At 40.8% G+C, this 15,561-nt stretch overlaps 1 protein-coding gene across 1 annotated transcript in view; it reads left to right on the forward strand.

The window, feature by feature from the left end:
- The window catches only part of eif4g2b (eukaryotic translation initiation factor 4, gamma 2b), a gene marked incomplete at its 5' end in the record, with an annotated part of 100,477 nt that overhangs the window by 71,007 nt on the left and 13,909 nt on the right, over window positions 1-15,561 (forward strand). Inside the window, one exon of the mRNA XM_080505530.1 lies at window positions 13,578-13,686. Coding sequence (XP_080361656.1) covers window positions 13,578-13,686 — 109 coding nt within the window. The remainder of the gene's footprint in view (window positions 1-13,577; window positions 13,687-15,561) is intronic.

Consider the following 15,561-nt stretch of genomic DNA (forward strand, 5'->3'; position numbering starts at 1 on the left):
TTTATTTATTCTGTTGTAATTTAAGCCAGACAAAGTTATGTTAAAGGAATATGTAGTTTTATTCTATGAAGCAAGGCAGGTTTCTATCTAAGACCAATACAGATTTTATTCTGTTAATTTAGGTATTTTGCAATAACAATAAATTGCTCAAGAATTTGTTTTCAATGTGTTCATTCATATCAAAAATAATATACATCTACTAAAATTCAGGCTCAAGTCAGATAGTAAAAAAATTGTTTCACACACAGAAAAAAAAGAGCTAAAAAAAATTCTGTCTGCCCCTGTGTCTCACTTCGTGTTTCCAATCAACCAATGATCTTCTCCCTCTGTGTGCTCCCATCGTTGTGTTCCACCTGTGTCCACCTCTTCCTGGTGCATTTAAACCCTCTCCCACTGTTGTCTTTGTCAGATCATCTCGTCTGCTGTCGTCATGGGCTCTTTGTCTACGTGTCGCTCCTGTGTCTCTGCTTTTACGTTACCTTATGTTTTGCATTGACGATGACCATTTACATGAAAATGGCAGAAACACTGAAAGCGATGGAGTTAGCATGCAGGCCACACACATATAGCAAGAAGAGAATAATACTATATAAACATTAACAATGGTGTGTAAACGGACATTCGTATTGACAAACAACCAAGTTGGATTGTTTTTAAGGCGACTGTCAAGAATAACACTACGAGGAGATTATGGACTGGGAGTCATGACACTCCGGTGGCCGCCAATTTTGTTTTTGTCCGTCCACTTACGCATGTGCAGAAGAACTAGTATTTACGATAGCTGAGGTGTGCACTGTGCAGTAGCAGCGTCTTCAAACAGTTGCATTTTCACTGGCTCTGAGCGCTATAGTCACGTAAATGGACTCACAAAGTGCAAGAAAAGTTTCTCACTCTAAAAACATCATTTTTGCAGTAGTGTGCTTAGAGGAGGTAACAGTTATAAGACTGTTTGTCCATGAATACAGTATATTTTTGGTTTGCAGGGGCCAAGGCCAGCATTGGGAAAACAGTAGGTTCTTACCTGGACAGAACAGAAGAAAAAAAGTTTTCCTGATTCCTCAGTTTTATTTTCTGTGGGTTTTTTTTTTTTTTTTGGGGGGGGGGGGGGGGGGTTGAGTGGTGAGTTTCACAAGAACGACCTGGAGGCACAGGAACAGTCTGAGATAAGCCGACCACAGAAACTTTGCTGCATTGGACCGGAGAGATATTGTCACACAGCTGAGGCCTTTATCTCTGAACTATGCAGTAACATCGGGATGGATATGGAAGCACGGTCCTGAGCTAATTCGATATGTAATCTCTCTGTACTTTAAAAACACAAAAGGAGGGGTTGAAGCCGGTGTGAGGCTGTGCTGGTGGTTTCAATGAGGGCCAGCGGACTGTTATTTAATAAAGGCAGCTAATTGGGTCAGAGATCCTCAGCAGTAGGGGAAGGAGGGGGGAAATAAATAAAAGAAGCACTTGCAGACCTGCGAGATGAAAGTCTTCCTGGAGGATAATAATGAAGAGACAAACAGAGAGAGGTTAGAGAGAACAACATGATAGTGCTGTCAAGGGTACAGCACACAGGTGTTTTATTTTGTCTGCCGGGTTTGAAGTCCGTGCTTATGATCGGGGAAGGTAATAGGTTTCAGGAGGGATCCGGACTGAGAGTGCATCCTAATGGAGGAGAGAGCAGCAGAAGTCTGAACCACTCTCATGCTTTTCATCTCCACCGAAGGGCTCATTCTGCACTCTAGTGGAAAGACAAACCAACTGCACTCGAGTGCGACGCTCACATTTGCCCCCACAAAGCAGCCCGGCCGCTACTTTAACACTTCTCATATTCCGCATCACTCCTTGAGCTTCATTTCCTGAGTGTTCATAATTACTAATCACACTGCATCTTTCTTAAAACCTGCAACTCTTGGATTCAATCAATTCAGCTCCAGTTCTTGGTTTTTCAGTTTACTTTCCTCATTCATCTTTTAGCATTTCGACATATAAAACTGCTCTGCATGTACAGCTGCATATCAGAGTTTAGGGGTTCTCTTTATATTAAAACGTCACGTTCTGGAACTTAAATTCGAGACAATTAGCAATTTAAGACCAATTTGTTTTCACTTCAAACATCAAATCTGGAAATTTCAAGAAACAAGTGATTCGAGTGATCTCACAGTTTGTTTGTTTTTATTGTTTACAAGTTAGAGTGCCAAGTAACATTTTGAAAAGGAAGTGATGAACGATGGACAGATAGAGAATTTTTGTCCTTGTCTGAACTGTTTGAATTTAAGTTGGTCATTTTAGGGGTTTACATGATTAAAAAGAATATAATTAGGATAAAGTCATGGAACAAGCAATAGTGGAGGATTGACAAAAAGGACTGTGGCAGTGGAGCATGCCACCGCTGGGTTCCCCCACAGAGTCTGATATTGCAATCGTCATTATTTCTTTTATTAAATCAAACTCACACAGGCTTTTCAGTCTGTACTTCCCGCCTGTCACCCCTGTGTGTCTGGCGGCTCCTCCTTTTATGGGCAGAGAGGTGAGGCAGCACACCTGATTCCTGTCAGGGGCTTAATCACCTCTCTGCCACAATGACACTTGAAGTTGTTCCAGAAGTTTTCTGGTGATTGGAGATTCAAGGAAAAGATGAGGAATTGTTTTGATGTGTTGTGAATCAAAGTGATGTCAAAACAATTCTGCAGTCTGCTGACAGGCTATTTAACTTTAACTATAAAGCAGAGGCGTAAACACTTGTAATTATGGGGCCACATACAGTCCAATCAGAACTCAACCAGATTAGCAAAATTATTACCTTTTACATCCTTGCAACCAGAATGTGAGAAAGCCAAGGTCAGAGAGAGAGAGAGAGAGAGAGAGAGTCAATTGATTTCACAGTGTCAATTGTTTACTGTTCTCTTTGTTTTATTTCTGTACTTTTATCCTGTTTTATTTATGTACTTTTTAATTAATGTTATTTTATGGCTGTACCTGTCTTGTGCACACTGGGGACTTTTACAAATTTATTCCAATGTGGTTTTACTGCAAATGGCAAATAAAATGAATCTGAATCTGAATCTGAATCTGAGAGAGAGAGAGAGAGAGAGAGAGAATCACAAATAATCCCAATTGAGCCCTGGAAACAAGTCCCTTAATTAGATACATTTCTAAATGGCTCATATTCCAGTCATATAGAGAAATAGAGAAACAAAAGATGTAATCTGCATTTAAAAAGCATCCCTGGCTTATGGCTTTATTGGGTATAACTCATCATACTGTCACTTGCATTAGTTTTGTTTGTCTAAGCTCTTCCTTGTAGATGTGACTTCACCTGCCGTGAACCCCGCCACACTTGGCTGAATGCAACGCTCTCTTTGTTTCCCTTTAGTGAGTGGGAGAGAGTTTGGCTGTTGCCTCACTGTCACTTGTTGTCACTCTGTGTTTTCCTGCACGCTCTATTTATTCCAAGGGAAGAGGTCTCAGCGGGTTGCTAAGCTGCGTGCACAGCAGCATGTGCCACCTTTTGATGTTCTGTGTTATGTTACAGATTGGTGACATGTGGCTTTATGCACAGTCACAAATCACCTCTCTGGGTTGAATTTCACTTTGTTTGTTTTTTCCATTGTTGTGGACAATGTGGGAATCGCTGTTGTTTTTGTCTTTGTTTTTTTCTTTTCTGACAGACATTGACACCGGCTGTGTGGGATACTGATCCTGTATTCCCGTTGTCTCAGATCACAGAATTCCCATTACCTGTTCAATTTTGGCACAAAAAAAATGTATGGTACTGTAACAGCTATCTGCTTTGATGGCACTTCCTCTTTTATTTCATCCCAAGACACTTTGCAGATGGTCCAATGATTCATTTCCTCTTTTGTCAACACACCTGTGCATCATTTCTGATCAGTCGTTCAGTTTCACAAAGGTTTCACATTTACACAACAACGATGTCCATTTACATAGAAATGGCAGAAACTCTGTAGTTTTCATGTTGGGCCACTAGTGGGTGCTCTTGATTTTGTTTGTAATGAAACCACACAAGAGCAGAGAACGATACACTCAAGACATTAACAATGGTGAGTACACTGACATTTGTTTGGACAGACGATGAAGTTGGATTTTTTTTTTTGTGGCAACTCTTAACTATAAACCACCAGGTCCCAGGAGAATATAGACTGGAAGTCATGGCACTCTGGAGACAAGCGTTGTTATTGCCCATCTACTCACGTACGTGCTACAGCTGTGGTGCGCATGTGCAATGGCAACGTTTCTGAAAAGTTTAGTTTTGAAAAAGTTGCATTTTCCTCCATTTCCACAGAGACAGCGTTGGAGCATTTTCAAAAAGTAGCATTTTCCTTTGCTTGAATGGAGACAGAAGTCTGAAAGTTTTCAAAAAGTTCCACCTTGGGAGTCATTTTCAAAAAAATGTGTTTTGTGTTTTCAGTGGCTTTCAGAAATGCTGTCCTGGGCCTATACTGCAACTTTGAATTTTTTCTTATCAAGATAACTTCAGAATTAACCCAAGGTTTTCCATATTACGCCTCTCGCTTGGTTCTCGCCAGGACAAATCTGTTCGGTAAATTATACTGAATGTCTAATCTGCTCCCGAGCAGGATACGTTCTGGATAAGATCACGGTCAGTGTAAATCTCTGTCTCCTGACCAGTCAGATCTCTTGGAAAATGAGAATGAAAAAGAGTATTAAGAGCGATCTTTTTGACATAAATCCTCATCGCTGATGCTTTGAAGGATGTTTTTGTTCTTGTTCTTGACTTGATCCAAGTCTGTTTCGCTCCACGAGGGTCGATCTGTAATAACGAGGTGAACAATAATGGTATCGCTGACAGAACTGCAGAAACATGAATTTATGGAATGCAGAACCTCTCGTGCCATCACGGTGATGAATTAATATTCCAAAACAAAACACACACACATGAGGGAAACCCTAAAAAAAGAAAACTGCATGGAAAATCTAAACTAAAAGAAGAGCAGTGAGGAAGTCCATCCCGACACATTTCTTCTGGAATAAAGTGAAACTGAGTGATCACAGTGCCGTCTGTTTGTATTGTCCATTGAATTAATATCATATAATCTCACAAAGTCACGCATTAACAAGTTGGGTCTGGCATTGGCTGCAGCAGCGGTGTTGCTTTTAGCCTGGAGGATATGTTTGAATTCTTCATATTCTCAAAGTATAACTGCTCCTTCAGTAATCTGAAAACTGCTCAGCAGAGATTCTCAGTGTGCGTGATTAGCCAGATGCTTCAAACTCCGTACCTTTCATGTGAATGCGCACGTGTAGGTTTGGGTTGAACAAGTGAATTGATATCAGGATTGCGCATTTCCGGGTAAGTCAACCCAGGACACAGGGCAATATCCTGGATATGTTTATCACAGGTTGTAGTTTAGACCCCTGAAGACCCTGCTGCCGACCATCGAGGAGGTGGGTGGGCGGAGGAGTCTGGTAAATGTGGAATCCATCATGAACAATGTCTCTCATCCCCTCCACGACACTGTGGGAGCGTTAAGCAGCTCCTTCAGTAGTACAATACTACAGCCACCATCCAGGAAGGAGCTTCCAAAGGTCATTCATACCCGCTGCTGTCAGTTTATTTAACAGCAGGAGTAATAGACTGCTTAAAATACCACAGTCGTAGCACTGTTGTAGTGTGAAAATTGTAAATAGTAATACTCAATATTTTCCCCCATGCTTTCCCCCTGTATTTCCACGTGTATACATATTTATCTATAATATATATAATTATCTTTTTTATATATACATAGTCTATTTTCTTGTATGCCACTATCCTGTCTGTATTTAAGTATTTGTGCAATGTTGAGCTGCTGTGAATTTCCCGATGGAGAATTGATAAAGTCCAGTCTCATCTTATCTAAAATGTTGTCAAAATTGTTTCTCAGATTGTGTTTGCATTAGTTTGAAGTCATTCCAGCATTTTCTCTTTTGGGTTCTTGGTTTTGTAAATTCTGCTTTTGATTTTGTCGGATTTTAAATGGGTTCTTGTCTCTGATCCCTGATTCAAATCATGACTTTTGAACCTTCCTGTTTTAGGTCACTTGGTTTCTCAGCATTGTTTCTGCTTCTATTTGATCCCATTCATAGTAAGCATCCACTTTGTTGCAGGAATGCTTATAAATTCAAAAGAGTGAGCAGCATACTGCCATTTTCTACTCAACAATGTGCAAAAAAAAGATATTCAGAAAAATGCACGCTGCAAGCTGATTTCTTTCACAAGATATCTGAGCAGAGAGCCATGATGTGTGATTTGTAGTTAAAGAAGACAGACTCTGTGACTCGTGGGGAAGAACGTCACATTGATACAGGTGCACAAATATATTTTTCACCAAATGTACAAAAACACTTGTGGGAAAAATGTGAGCTTGGCTTGAAAGAAAGGATTTATGCTCCTGTAATTAACAATTTGTGAATGTGTAAGTATGGCGTTGTCTTTGTGGAGAGAAAAAAAATTCTACAGGTACACAACTCACGGTACACAATGACAAATTCCACCTTTACAAGAGCTCAAACCTTTTTCACCAATAATACCTTCATACTGTAAACTCTTACTGTTTTCACGTGGAACTATCATATAATCAGAGTCCAAATTTGCCTGTCACAAAGACTACAGCACTGGGTTGTTAACTATACACAGACATTTGTTTTAACTAGTTCTGGAGCAGCTTATATGAACTCAGTACACCATCTGGTGGTACAAACTGATATTGCATAAAAAGCTTACTTTGGGAAATATACCAGCAAGTACATGACTGTTGATTAGTCCCATTTCATATTTCATGTTAATTTCTTCATACATTATAAATTCCTCCTTGGATCGTTCTGATTCTGGTCAAACAGAAGTTTTACACATAAGCTTATGTGTTACTTTACATCTCTGCCTTCTGCCAGCATTGAGTATACTGTAAAAAGTTGTTGTTTTTTGTGTTTTTTTTCATTGAATTGGTTCGGATATTCTGCTGTTTTGCAGTAAAAATCATCCCGCACTGCTCTTGGGCTAAATGACTTATTCATTTATGTAAATCAGGTATTATTAAAATGACTCTAAGGCAACGTTAGCACTCATGGTGTGGTTCACTAGTCCAGGCAAGAGTTGACAAAAGAGAAATGTTTGCCTTTGTGTGCTGGTTGGCTTTTTGCTCACTATGAAATCTTTAATAATATCGGACTAAAAAGAAAACACACACTGGGCAGCTGATATGATGTTTATTCTTTGACTTTCAGAGAAAAAGCTAAACAGTATGCATTTGAGGTTAAATCGTGATTTTGACATTATTTTTGCGATTGTCTCTTTGTGTTCAGTAGATAAGGGACTGATAGATTCCACAACAAAATGTGTGCTGAGCTGATTGCAACACAATGCTTGTTTGATTAATATTAAAGATGCACTGTTTCAAGTATCGGGTTATCAGACCCTATGCTGTACCTAGTACTTGTACCTGTGCTTGTGAAAGCTTGTTGATACAACCCAGCCAGCACTACATGTCGAGAGTACGAGTGACGTCAGCAGTTTGGAGATTCTTTAACATCAAAAAAGACAAAAGTTAGACAAACTGTAAGTTATGTTCGTACATCAAGAGGAGAGCAAAAGATAGTTTGAACATCAGCCAGTCAATCACCAGCAGAGCTAGCTCGATGTAGCATTGGCGCAGAGGCTGTGCAATGCATAGCCTCTGCCTATAGTTTGCGTATGGAGTATTAATGGCATTTAATCAGTACTCGTATCGGTACTTGGTATCAGCAAGTAAAAGTGAGTATTTTTGTATTCTTCCATAGAAAACATGGTATCAGTGCAAAGGAAGTCTTTTAGAATGATGAAATGATGAAATATGTGTAATTTTAGTGGGATTTACACTACTTTGTAAGGGATTTTCTTTGTATAATTGGAAGTAATTTTGTATCATTATACTCACTTTAAAGTCTTTAGCCAGGACTATCAAACACATTTTAGTTCAGCAGCCACATAGAACCCAATTTCACCTTGAGTGTGTCGAACTGGTAAAACAGTGCCATAATAAACTTTAAATTTAAACTTAAAAGTTTTTCTTAGTTGTGCTGCAGAGTATGTGCAATGAAATTGTCTATATCTAAAAAAAAAATAACTAAACCAAACAATTACTACAATTACTGAAAATGACCACAATCTTAACATGAAGCCAATTTCTATGCAACCTTCTGGTGCAAAATACAATGAAATGTCCCCCAAAAAACTTATTCTATAGAAGTTGCATGATTGGTATATTTACAAGCTCACAGTTTGCTGTCTTTCATGGCAGCATCGCTGATATCTCAGTTTGAATCTCAGTGTTGTGTTGCCTCCGCCATAAAATATAATCACCTGCATTTGTTTGTCTGTTAAGAAGATATTGCAACAACTAATGTGCATTTTGATCCAATGAAGAACCCATTAAATTATGGTGGTGATCCAGATCAGAATAATTGTTACCATTGACATTTTTTTATTTTAAATAGGTAATGTTTTCTTTGCCCCCGCGACCTTGAACTGGATAAGAGGGATAGAAGATGGATAGATGGATCTTTTCCTTTCCACAGTCGCAAATAAACCTGCTTGCTCATGTGGATCCATTGGGTTTTTCTCTTTTCTCTGTTAAAGGCACCTAGGAATGACTGTGTTGTATTTGGTGCTATATAAATAAAGTTTAATTGAGTTGAATTGAATGGATGTTTTCTTGCTTGGTGGTTTGGCCGGATTGGATCCACTTACAGGCTGGTTTTGGCCTACGGGCCTCATGTTTGACACCCCTGTCTTAAAGTATAGTATATCCTTGAAATGCACTTTGGGTTTTGTGTGAAGTACGATTTGTAGGCATACTGAGATTTAGTTTTCTTTTAACTCGGTCTGCTTGTTTGGCGCAAAGTAATGTAGCAATCGAGCCAGGGGCTTTTTAACGGACCAAACACATGTTAGTATAATTTCCAAACAAAAGATACGGTACAATGCTATTAGAAACAAAAACTGTCAGTTCTGTTGACCAAGACTTAAAGTCAATTAATCAATTTTATTTAAAAAAAATAAAAGTGACAGTTGCGTAAGGCTATTACATTTTTGTCCCCATCCTATCCTGGCTCTGTAAATGTTTTCTGAGAAACAATGCCACAGTAAAGGTGAAGAGGTGGATGGTCTATTACTTGGTAATACCTTGGGGACTTTTGGGGGGTGTCTGGGCTGATGGAGGTCTCCAATTATTTTCTAGGCTGCACGTAGGAGAGGTCATGACCTGCGATGCAGCCTGAGACGTATACAGCAGACCATCCTTGACTTGGAAATATGCAGTGCGAAAGCTGGCAGAGGCGGATGAGTTGAAAGTAAATTCTGTGTGAAGAAGAGTTCAACATTTTCTTCAGTTGAACAAAGAAAGCCGGTCCAATGAGATTGTGAGATGTCGTCCCTGTCCATGTAGCAAGAAAAACTTGGAAGCCCACAGAGCGGTGTCGTCAATGTGAACAGGTCCGCACGGAGGGGCGTGGTGGCTGAAATGACGTAATTCTACTGCACGAAGCTGTATGGTAGTGGTGGGCGGATAATATCAATACCCACGTTGGTATCGACATCGAACGATGCCAGTGGAATGAGATCAATACTTGGTGTCAGGTTCTCTATGTATGCACCCCACATGCAAATGCCACTCTGAGCGCAGGTGCACACACGTCACTTGGCTCCTCCTCCTCCTCCTCCTCCTCCTCCTCCTCTCCTGTTTTCATTTTACACCTTCACGTGAGTCAGGCGCCAGGCAGCAGAACCAGCAGCACACCAGCGATTGCAGAAGAATGGCAGAGCTAGAGAGGAAGAGCAGCGCGGTGTGGCTCTTTTTTCAAACTGAAAATGAAACAACAGCAAGTTGTGTCATTTGCAAAAAGTTTGACCAACACAGTGGAAACACATTTTATGAAAATTCATCCCAATGAAAATGAGTTAAAGAAAAGGAAAGAGGAGAAAAATTCCTCCTCCTCTGGCTCTGAGGGATCCAGACCTCCAAACCAGAGGCAGGAGATGTTGGCAGAAGCCTTTCAGTCTGATGGATAATATCCAGCTAAATAATAATGAGGAACTAATGCATAAGTCATTTTCAGCAATAGATATTTTAATTTTCAAAGTGCATCTGGTCATTTGTTAGTTTAGCTAACTCAAAAAGTATAAAGTGATTTATTCAATGGAAACATGTTATTATACATTTATGCTATATTTTGAATTCTGAAAATATTGTAAATAAACCCTACTATGTCAATCTCCCCATATTTCTATGTGTATATACTGTATACATATATATTTATCTAATTATCTATGCATATATGCAAAGTTTAAAGTATTCTTTTGTGTGTAACTATCAAATCTGTCTAAGTATTTGTGCAATGTTGAACTGCTGTGAATACTGAATTATTTTTTTTCTACACTTTCTTCATTGAATAAAAAAAAATCCAGACATTCCAATATGTGGGACAAAATTGATTTCTTACTGTTATTTGAACATACATTTTTTTTATGATAAAGTAATTTCTGTTTACCAACAAACTCCAATTCTGTCCTAGGTTTTAACTAATCAATAAAGCAAAGGAAGTATCTTATAAAAATATAAAGGTCATGAAGTTTATCCAGATTTATCAGTTTGATGGTGCATTAACCTTGAATATTATGAAGTATCAGTATCGGATCGATATCGGCGATACTGGTCTTTTATTTACTTGGTATTGGATCGATACTGTCCGCTTTCGGGGCCCGCTGCCCCAGGGAGGGGGACGTCCAGCTCCCGAGGAAGGGGACGAACACAAAATGAGTGAGTTTAGCAAACCTTGAGTGTGGATTAACAATGAAGTTTATTAAAACAGTGAGTAAATACCAAGCCTTACAGGAAATTTCCCGGGTTCTCGGAGCAGGTCACCACGAATGGATCTTGCGTCTCTGAACCGTACGAATACGAGCAGAGAATGGCCCAAGGGCCCCGAACTGCTGCAGGGCTGTCTGTTTTACCTCTCCTCCTGGGATCTGCCCCTCGCCCCTGTTGCTGGGCAAGTTTTCACTTCTCTCTATTGTGCTTGTATCTTTTCATGCCATATAAAAGTTACTTATTTGTATCTAATGTCCGTGTCCTTGCGTGCATGTGGTTTCTCACTCCTACTCCGAGGCGAGTAGAATTTTCCTGTCACTGGGCCTCGGCACATTGTCGGTTAATTTTAACAATACCCAATCTTGGAGTATCACACACCACTACTGTATGGAGCTCACGGACATCAAGCATAAAACAGCCTTTCGTGTTCACGTCAACAGTGTCAGTAGTGGAACAAAAGATGTTGGCGAGCCAGACTAAATCAATAGCTGAATCTGTCAAAAATATAGTTACATAGAATATGGCTTCATTGAAACAATAGACAAAATTTTAACTGAAAGCATGTTTTGTGCTGAAAAATTGTTAAATGAAAGCTGTCAACCTGCTTATTATGTCCCCTAACGGAAGGAAGCTATTTTGCTAAAATCTTAATATTGTGTAATAATCGGGGGGTGGCATGCAAACAAGCTTCAAAAACAGCATCAAAGTTGTTGTTTTTTTAGTGCAATTGCACATTTGTGGAGTTGAGCGACTGCTCTTCATTTTAGACATTGACTTCATGCCAATCAACTGATTGAGGCGGCCTCGTTTGTTTTGGGCGCCCTCTCATTGGACAATATGCGCAAGAGGACCCGCCCAAAACAGAAATCCTTTGCTGTGATTAGCTAGAATTGACATGGCAACAAAACGCTCGACCAATTGAAATTGACGCCGTTCTTCCCCATAAGGCTGCAACTGCTGCGCTTTCACAGCTAGCTAAAGGAGAGAGGGTTAGATGTGTGTGACTGTGCGGTCATCTTTCTGCCTGGAGCTCTCCTGAGTCCGTTGCAAAACCCGCATTTTTCCCTCCTCCACATGTCTCATTTCTTCTTTGGTAGCCACACGACAATACCAAGCTGAAGTTGCTTCGGTGAAGGTAAGGTAATTTCCTTCCCGAAAGCCGCACCGGCTGATCCAAAATGGCTCCTGTGTTGGAGGAGCTAACGTTTCGCTGCAGCTTGCTAACAGCGGCGCATTAAAGCCCCGGAGCCGGTCGCTCGGTCTGTAGCCTAGCGCACCGACGACTGATTGAGGCAGCCAGAAAATGGCGTCGTCGACAGTCTACTATTGACTGGCATTTGCAGAGAAATAAAATGTATATCGAGAGTGCGCATGCATGACATCCCGTTGCAGTGTATTTATGTGGACATAAACCTGCATGAGAACCAGGGGGAGGGGATGGAAGGGAGTTCGGGGGCCGGCCTCGCTATGCTGCCCTGCCCGTGTCACTGCGCCAGTGGTGCGGCTGCTTCCAGGCTGGCCCTGTCCTCCATTCAGGACGGCTAAGCGGCTTGAAGCAGACACAGATCTGCCGCTGCATTACTTTGCACCGCGACGGATACACAATACAAACATTTTCTGTCGTGACGTCGCGGTTTGATGGAAAAGCTAATGAGCTAGCCGGTTGCTTTGTTGTTGTTTTTTTAATCTGACACAGATTGTTATATCAGTGTCAATAACGCACATCAGGCGTCTGTTTCGTGTTAATTCTCACTGGCGTCAAGCCAGACGCTGCTCTGTTTACTGTAGTTAACTACTGTACTTGACGGATTCGAAAATAAAAGTGACGTTCCAGTGAATGACAACTCATCTTCATGAAGTTGGGTTAATACAACACATTAACACGACTGCTAATAACACACAACAAGTAGGATAAATTAATGCGTCATTAATATAAGCTATTAATGGTATTAATCAAACTTATTGCCTATAGGAGCAAAAAGTGATTTATATTATATTACATCCATCTTGCCATGAACCCATTTAACTTTAGTAGGCCAGGAAGTGGCATATTAAAATAAGGGCCCTCTGAAATAGCACTTCTGGGCTCCATTCCTTTGAACTTCAGAATCATACAGAAAGAAAATTCCCTGTTGTCATACATTCATTCCATTTCAGGCTGAAATGGAATGAACCAGGCATTCTCGTTTTCTCAAGGCCTAACCAAGACCCTGTCCAATCTGATTTTACATGTCAAAATAAGAGCCCTCTGAAATGGGAAATCAAAACATATATTGATGATCCAAATAACAGCGTGTTGCACCAGTTGTTAGGTTACGTGTCATTGTAAAGCAAAGTAATGCTGACGGTGGCGAGCATTAAACATTGTTTTGTGCTTTAGCACTGTATATTTAACTTTTTTCAGTACATGAAGTGTTCGTATATCCGAAGGATGAAACAGTTTGTAAAGAGCTAATGCATTGCAGTGAAGTAGAAAACATGTTTTTCTGAGCTTGTGAACAATTTAGAGAAGCATGGTTCTCACGTATAATGGTGTAAACAATCACGATTTCAATATTGCCCAAAATAATTGTGATTATGATTTTTTTTTTTTCCATAATGGAGCAGCCCTAATGCACATATTACAATAACTCTCACAGCTGCATTTAGATCTGTGTGTCTGGCTGTTTTTTTTTTTTTCTCTCCACAGCTTCTAATTGCTTTTTTCTCTTCCTCCAGCACCGTTTTCCCCACCCCCTCCTATTATTCTTATTCTTTTGAGTATTCTTCATTGTCAAGCCGCCAAAGTGGAGAGTGTGATTGCAGAAGGGGGTGCTTCTCGTTTCAGGTAATGACCCCGACACTGCAGGCAAAACACCAAATGTGAATCGGGGCAGATGGGGGGGGAAAAAATAGAAAATCACAGTTTGGGTTGAAACTTCCAGCCTTTGCAACAAAGCAGGATGTGGAAATCCTCAAAATGGCTGTCGCACACTTTCCTTTGTGAGACCTTTTTAAAAAGGGGGGGTTGGGTGCACTCTGCGAGCCTTGGGAGCTTTTCTGTCCACTTGTTTGTGGACTGCTGATAGTAGCACACACCCTGTTCCCACTGTACACTAAATTGAGGGTTTGTTTGCATTAAGATATTGTTACGGAAATGCCAAAGCTCAAGCGAGGCAGTTTTAGGCCCCGTTTTCATGACTATTAGTGTGAAAACACATAATTTTTGCGCTCGTGTTTCAGAAAAGTCTCACGTTTACACAGCAACGTTCAGAAAGTGATGTTTGTCTCCTTTGTAATGGCAGAAATACTCATAACAATGTAGTTAGCATGTTGGGCCACTCGTGGGTGCTTTTGTTTGTTTATGTAGTGAAACCACACCTGCGTGAAGGGAACAATACGCTATAAACCCTAACAATGGCAAGTGCACAGACATTCTCATGGAAATGGAAGTCGGATTGTGTTTCCGGTGACTGTCAAGTATAAAACTATCAAGTCCAGGAGAATATGGACTGGGAGCCATGACACTCTGGATGCTGGCCTTGTTTTTGTCCATCTACTCGTACATACGCAGAAGAACTATTTCCCACGGGCGTGGTGTGTTTGCACAGTAGCAGCGTATCGGCCGTCAACAAGGAGACGGGCCTCGGAGCAGAACCAGGCATTCTCGTTTTCTCAAGGCCACCCTTGGAAATGTTTCCAAAAAGTCGCGTTTTCAGTGGCTGCGAGCACCATTGTTGTGTAAACAGACACCCAACACGCAATGAAAATTTTGCCTTCTCATTTCAAATCGTTGCCATGTCATGTCTATCCATGTCATGTGGCTGCAGCCTCTCTCGGGGCTCCCTGTAGTGGGCCGCTCCTTATATATATATATATAAATACAACAAAGAATGAAGGTTAAATATGTATCAGCAGGAGGCCAGGCAGTGATCAGAATTGAGTTTTTGGCAAAATTGGTGGTCGTTTTTATGTTGAGACGATGGGGGGGGGGTGATGTCGGCCACTGCTGAAAGTAACTAAAAAGTTTCTTGTAATCTAACTTAGTTACTGTTAAAAGGAGTAACTTGGAGTGATGATTGCTCAGCACAGATGGATAAAACATGTAGGCGGTTTATTATCCCCCGCCGTGGCTGATAGGCCCCGAAGGGGGATCTTGAAACAGTCTCCGTACGTACGTTCGAACGTTTCTACCTATATCTCGGCAACCCCTGGGCCCACAGTGACCAAACTTCACATGTGGATACATCTCAGAGGGGGAAGGGATACTATGGTGACCTTGACCTAATTTGCATATTAAGTAGGTCACAGGGTCACGAAGTGCTTAAAAACACATTTTGGGCTCTGGAGGCCTAGGTTTTTGAGCTAGGGCTCTGAAATTTTATACACACATGATACACACTCCAGGGATAACCTCCAGTACACCAAGTGACCTGACCTTGAAGATTGGTAGGGTCTGAAGTTTGCTCGTCATGGTTGCACAATACATGTATTTTCATATAAACATTTCTCCTCATTTCTCAGCAGTTCCTGGGCCCACAGTCACCAAACTTCACACATGGACACTCCACCTGGGGAGAAGGGGCACCATGGTGACCATGACCTAATTTGCATATCAGGTCACAGGGTCACAAAGTGCATAAAAACACCTTTTGGGCTCTGGAGATGTATTTTGACATAGCTTATGAAGAAGACCTTTCAGATTCTACATAATTATCTAGTA

This window comes from Blennius ocellaris (genome assembly GCF_963422515.1).
Source record: "Blennius ocellaris genome assembly, chromosome: 11".
NCBI lineage: Eukaryota > Metazoa > Chordata > Actinopteri > Blenniiformes > Blenniidae > Blennius > Blennius ocellaris.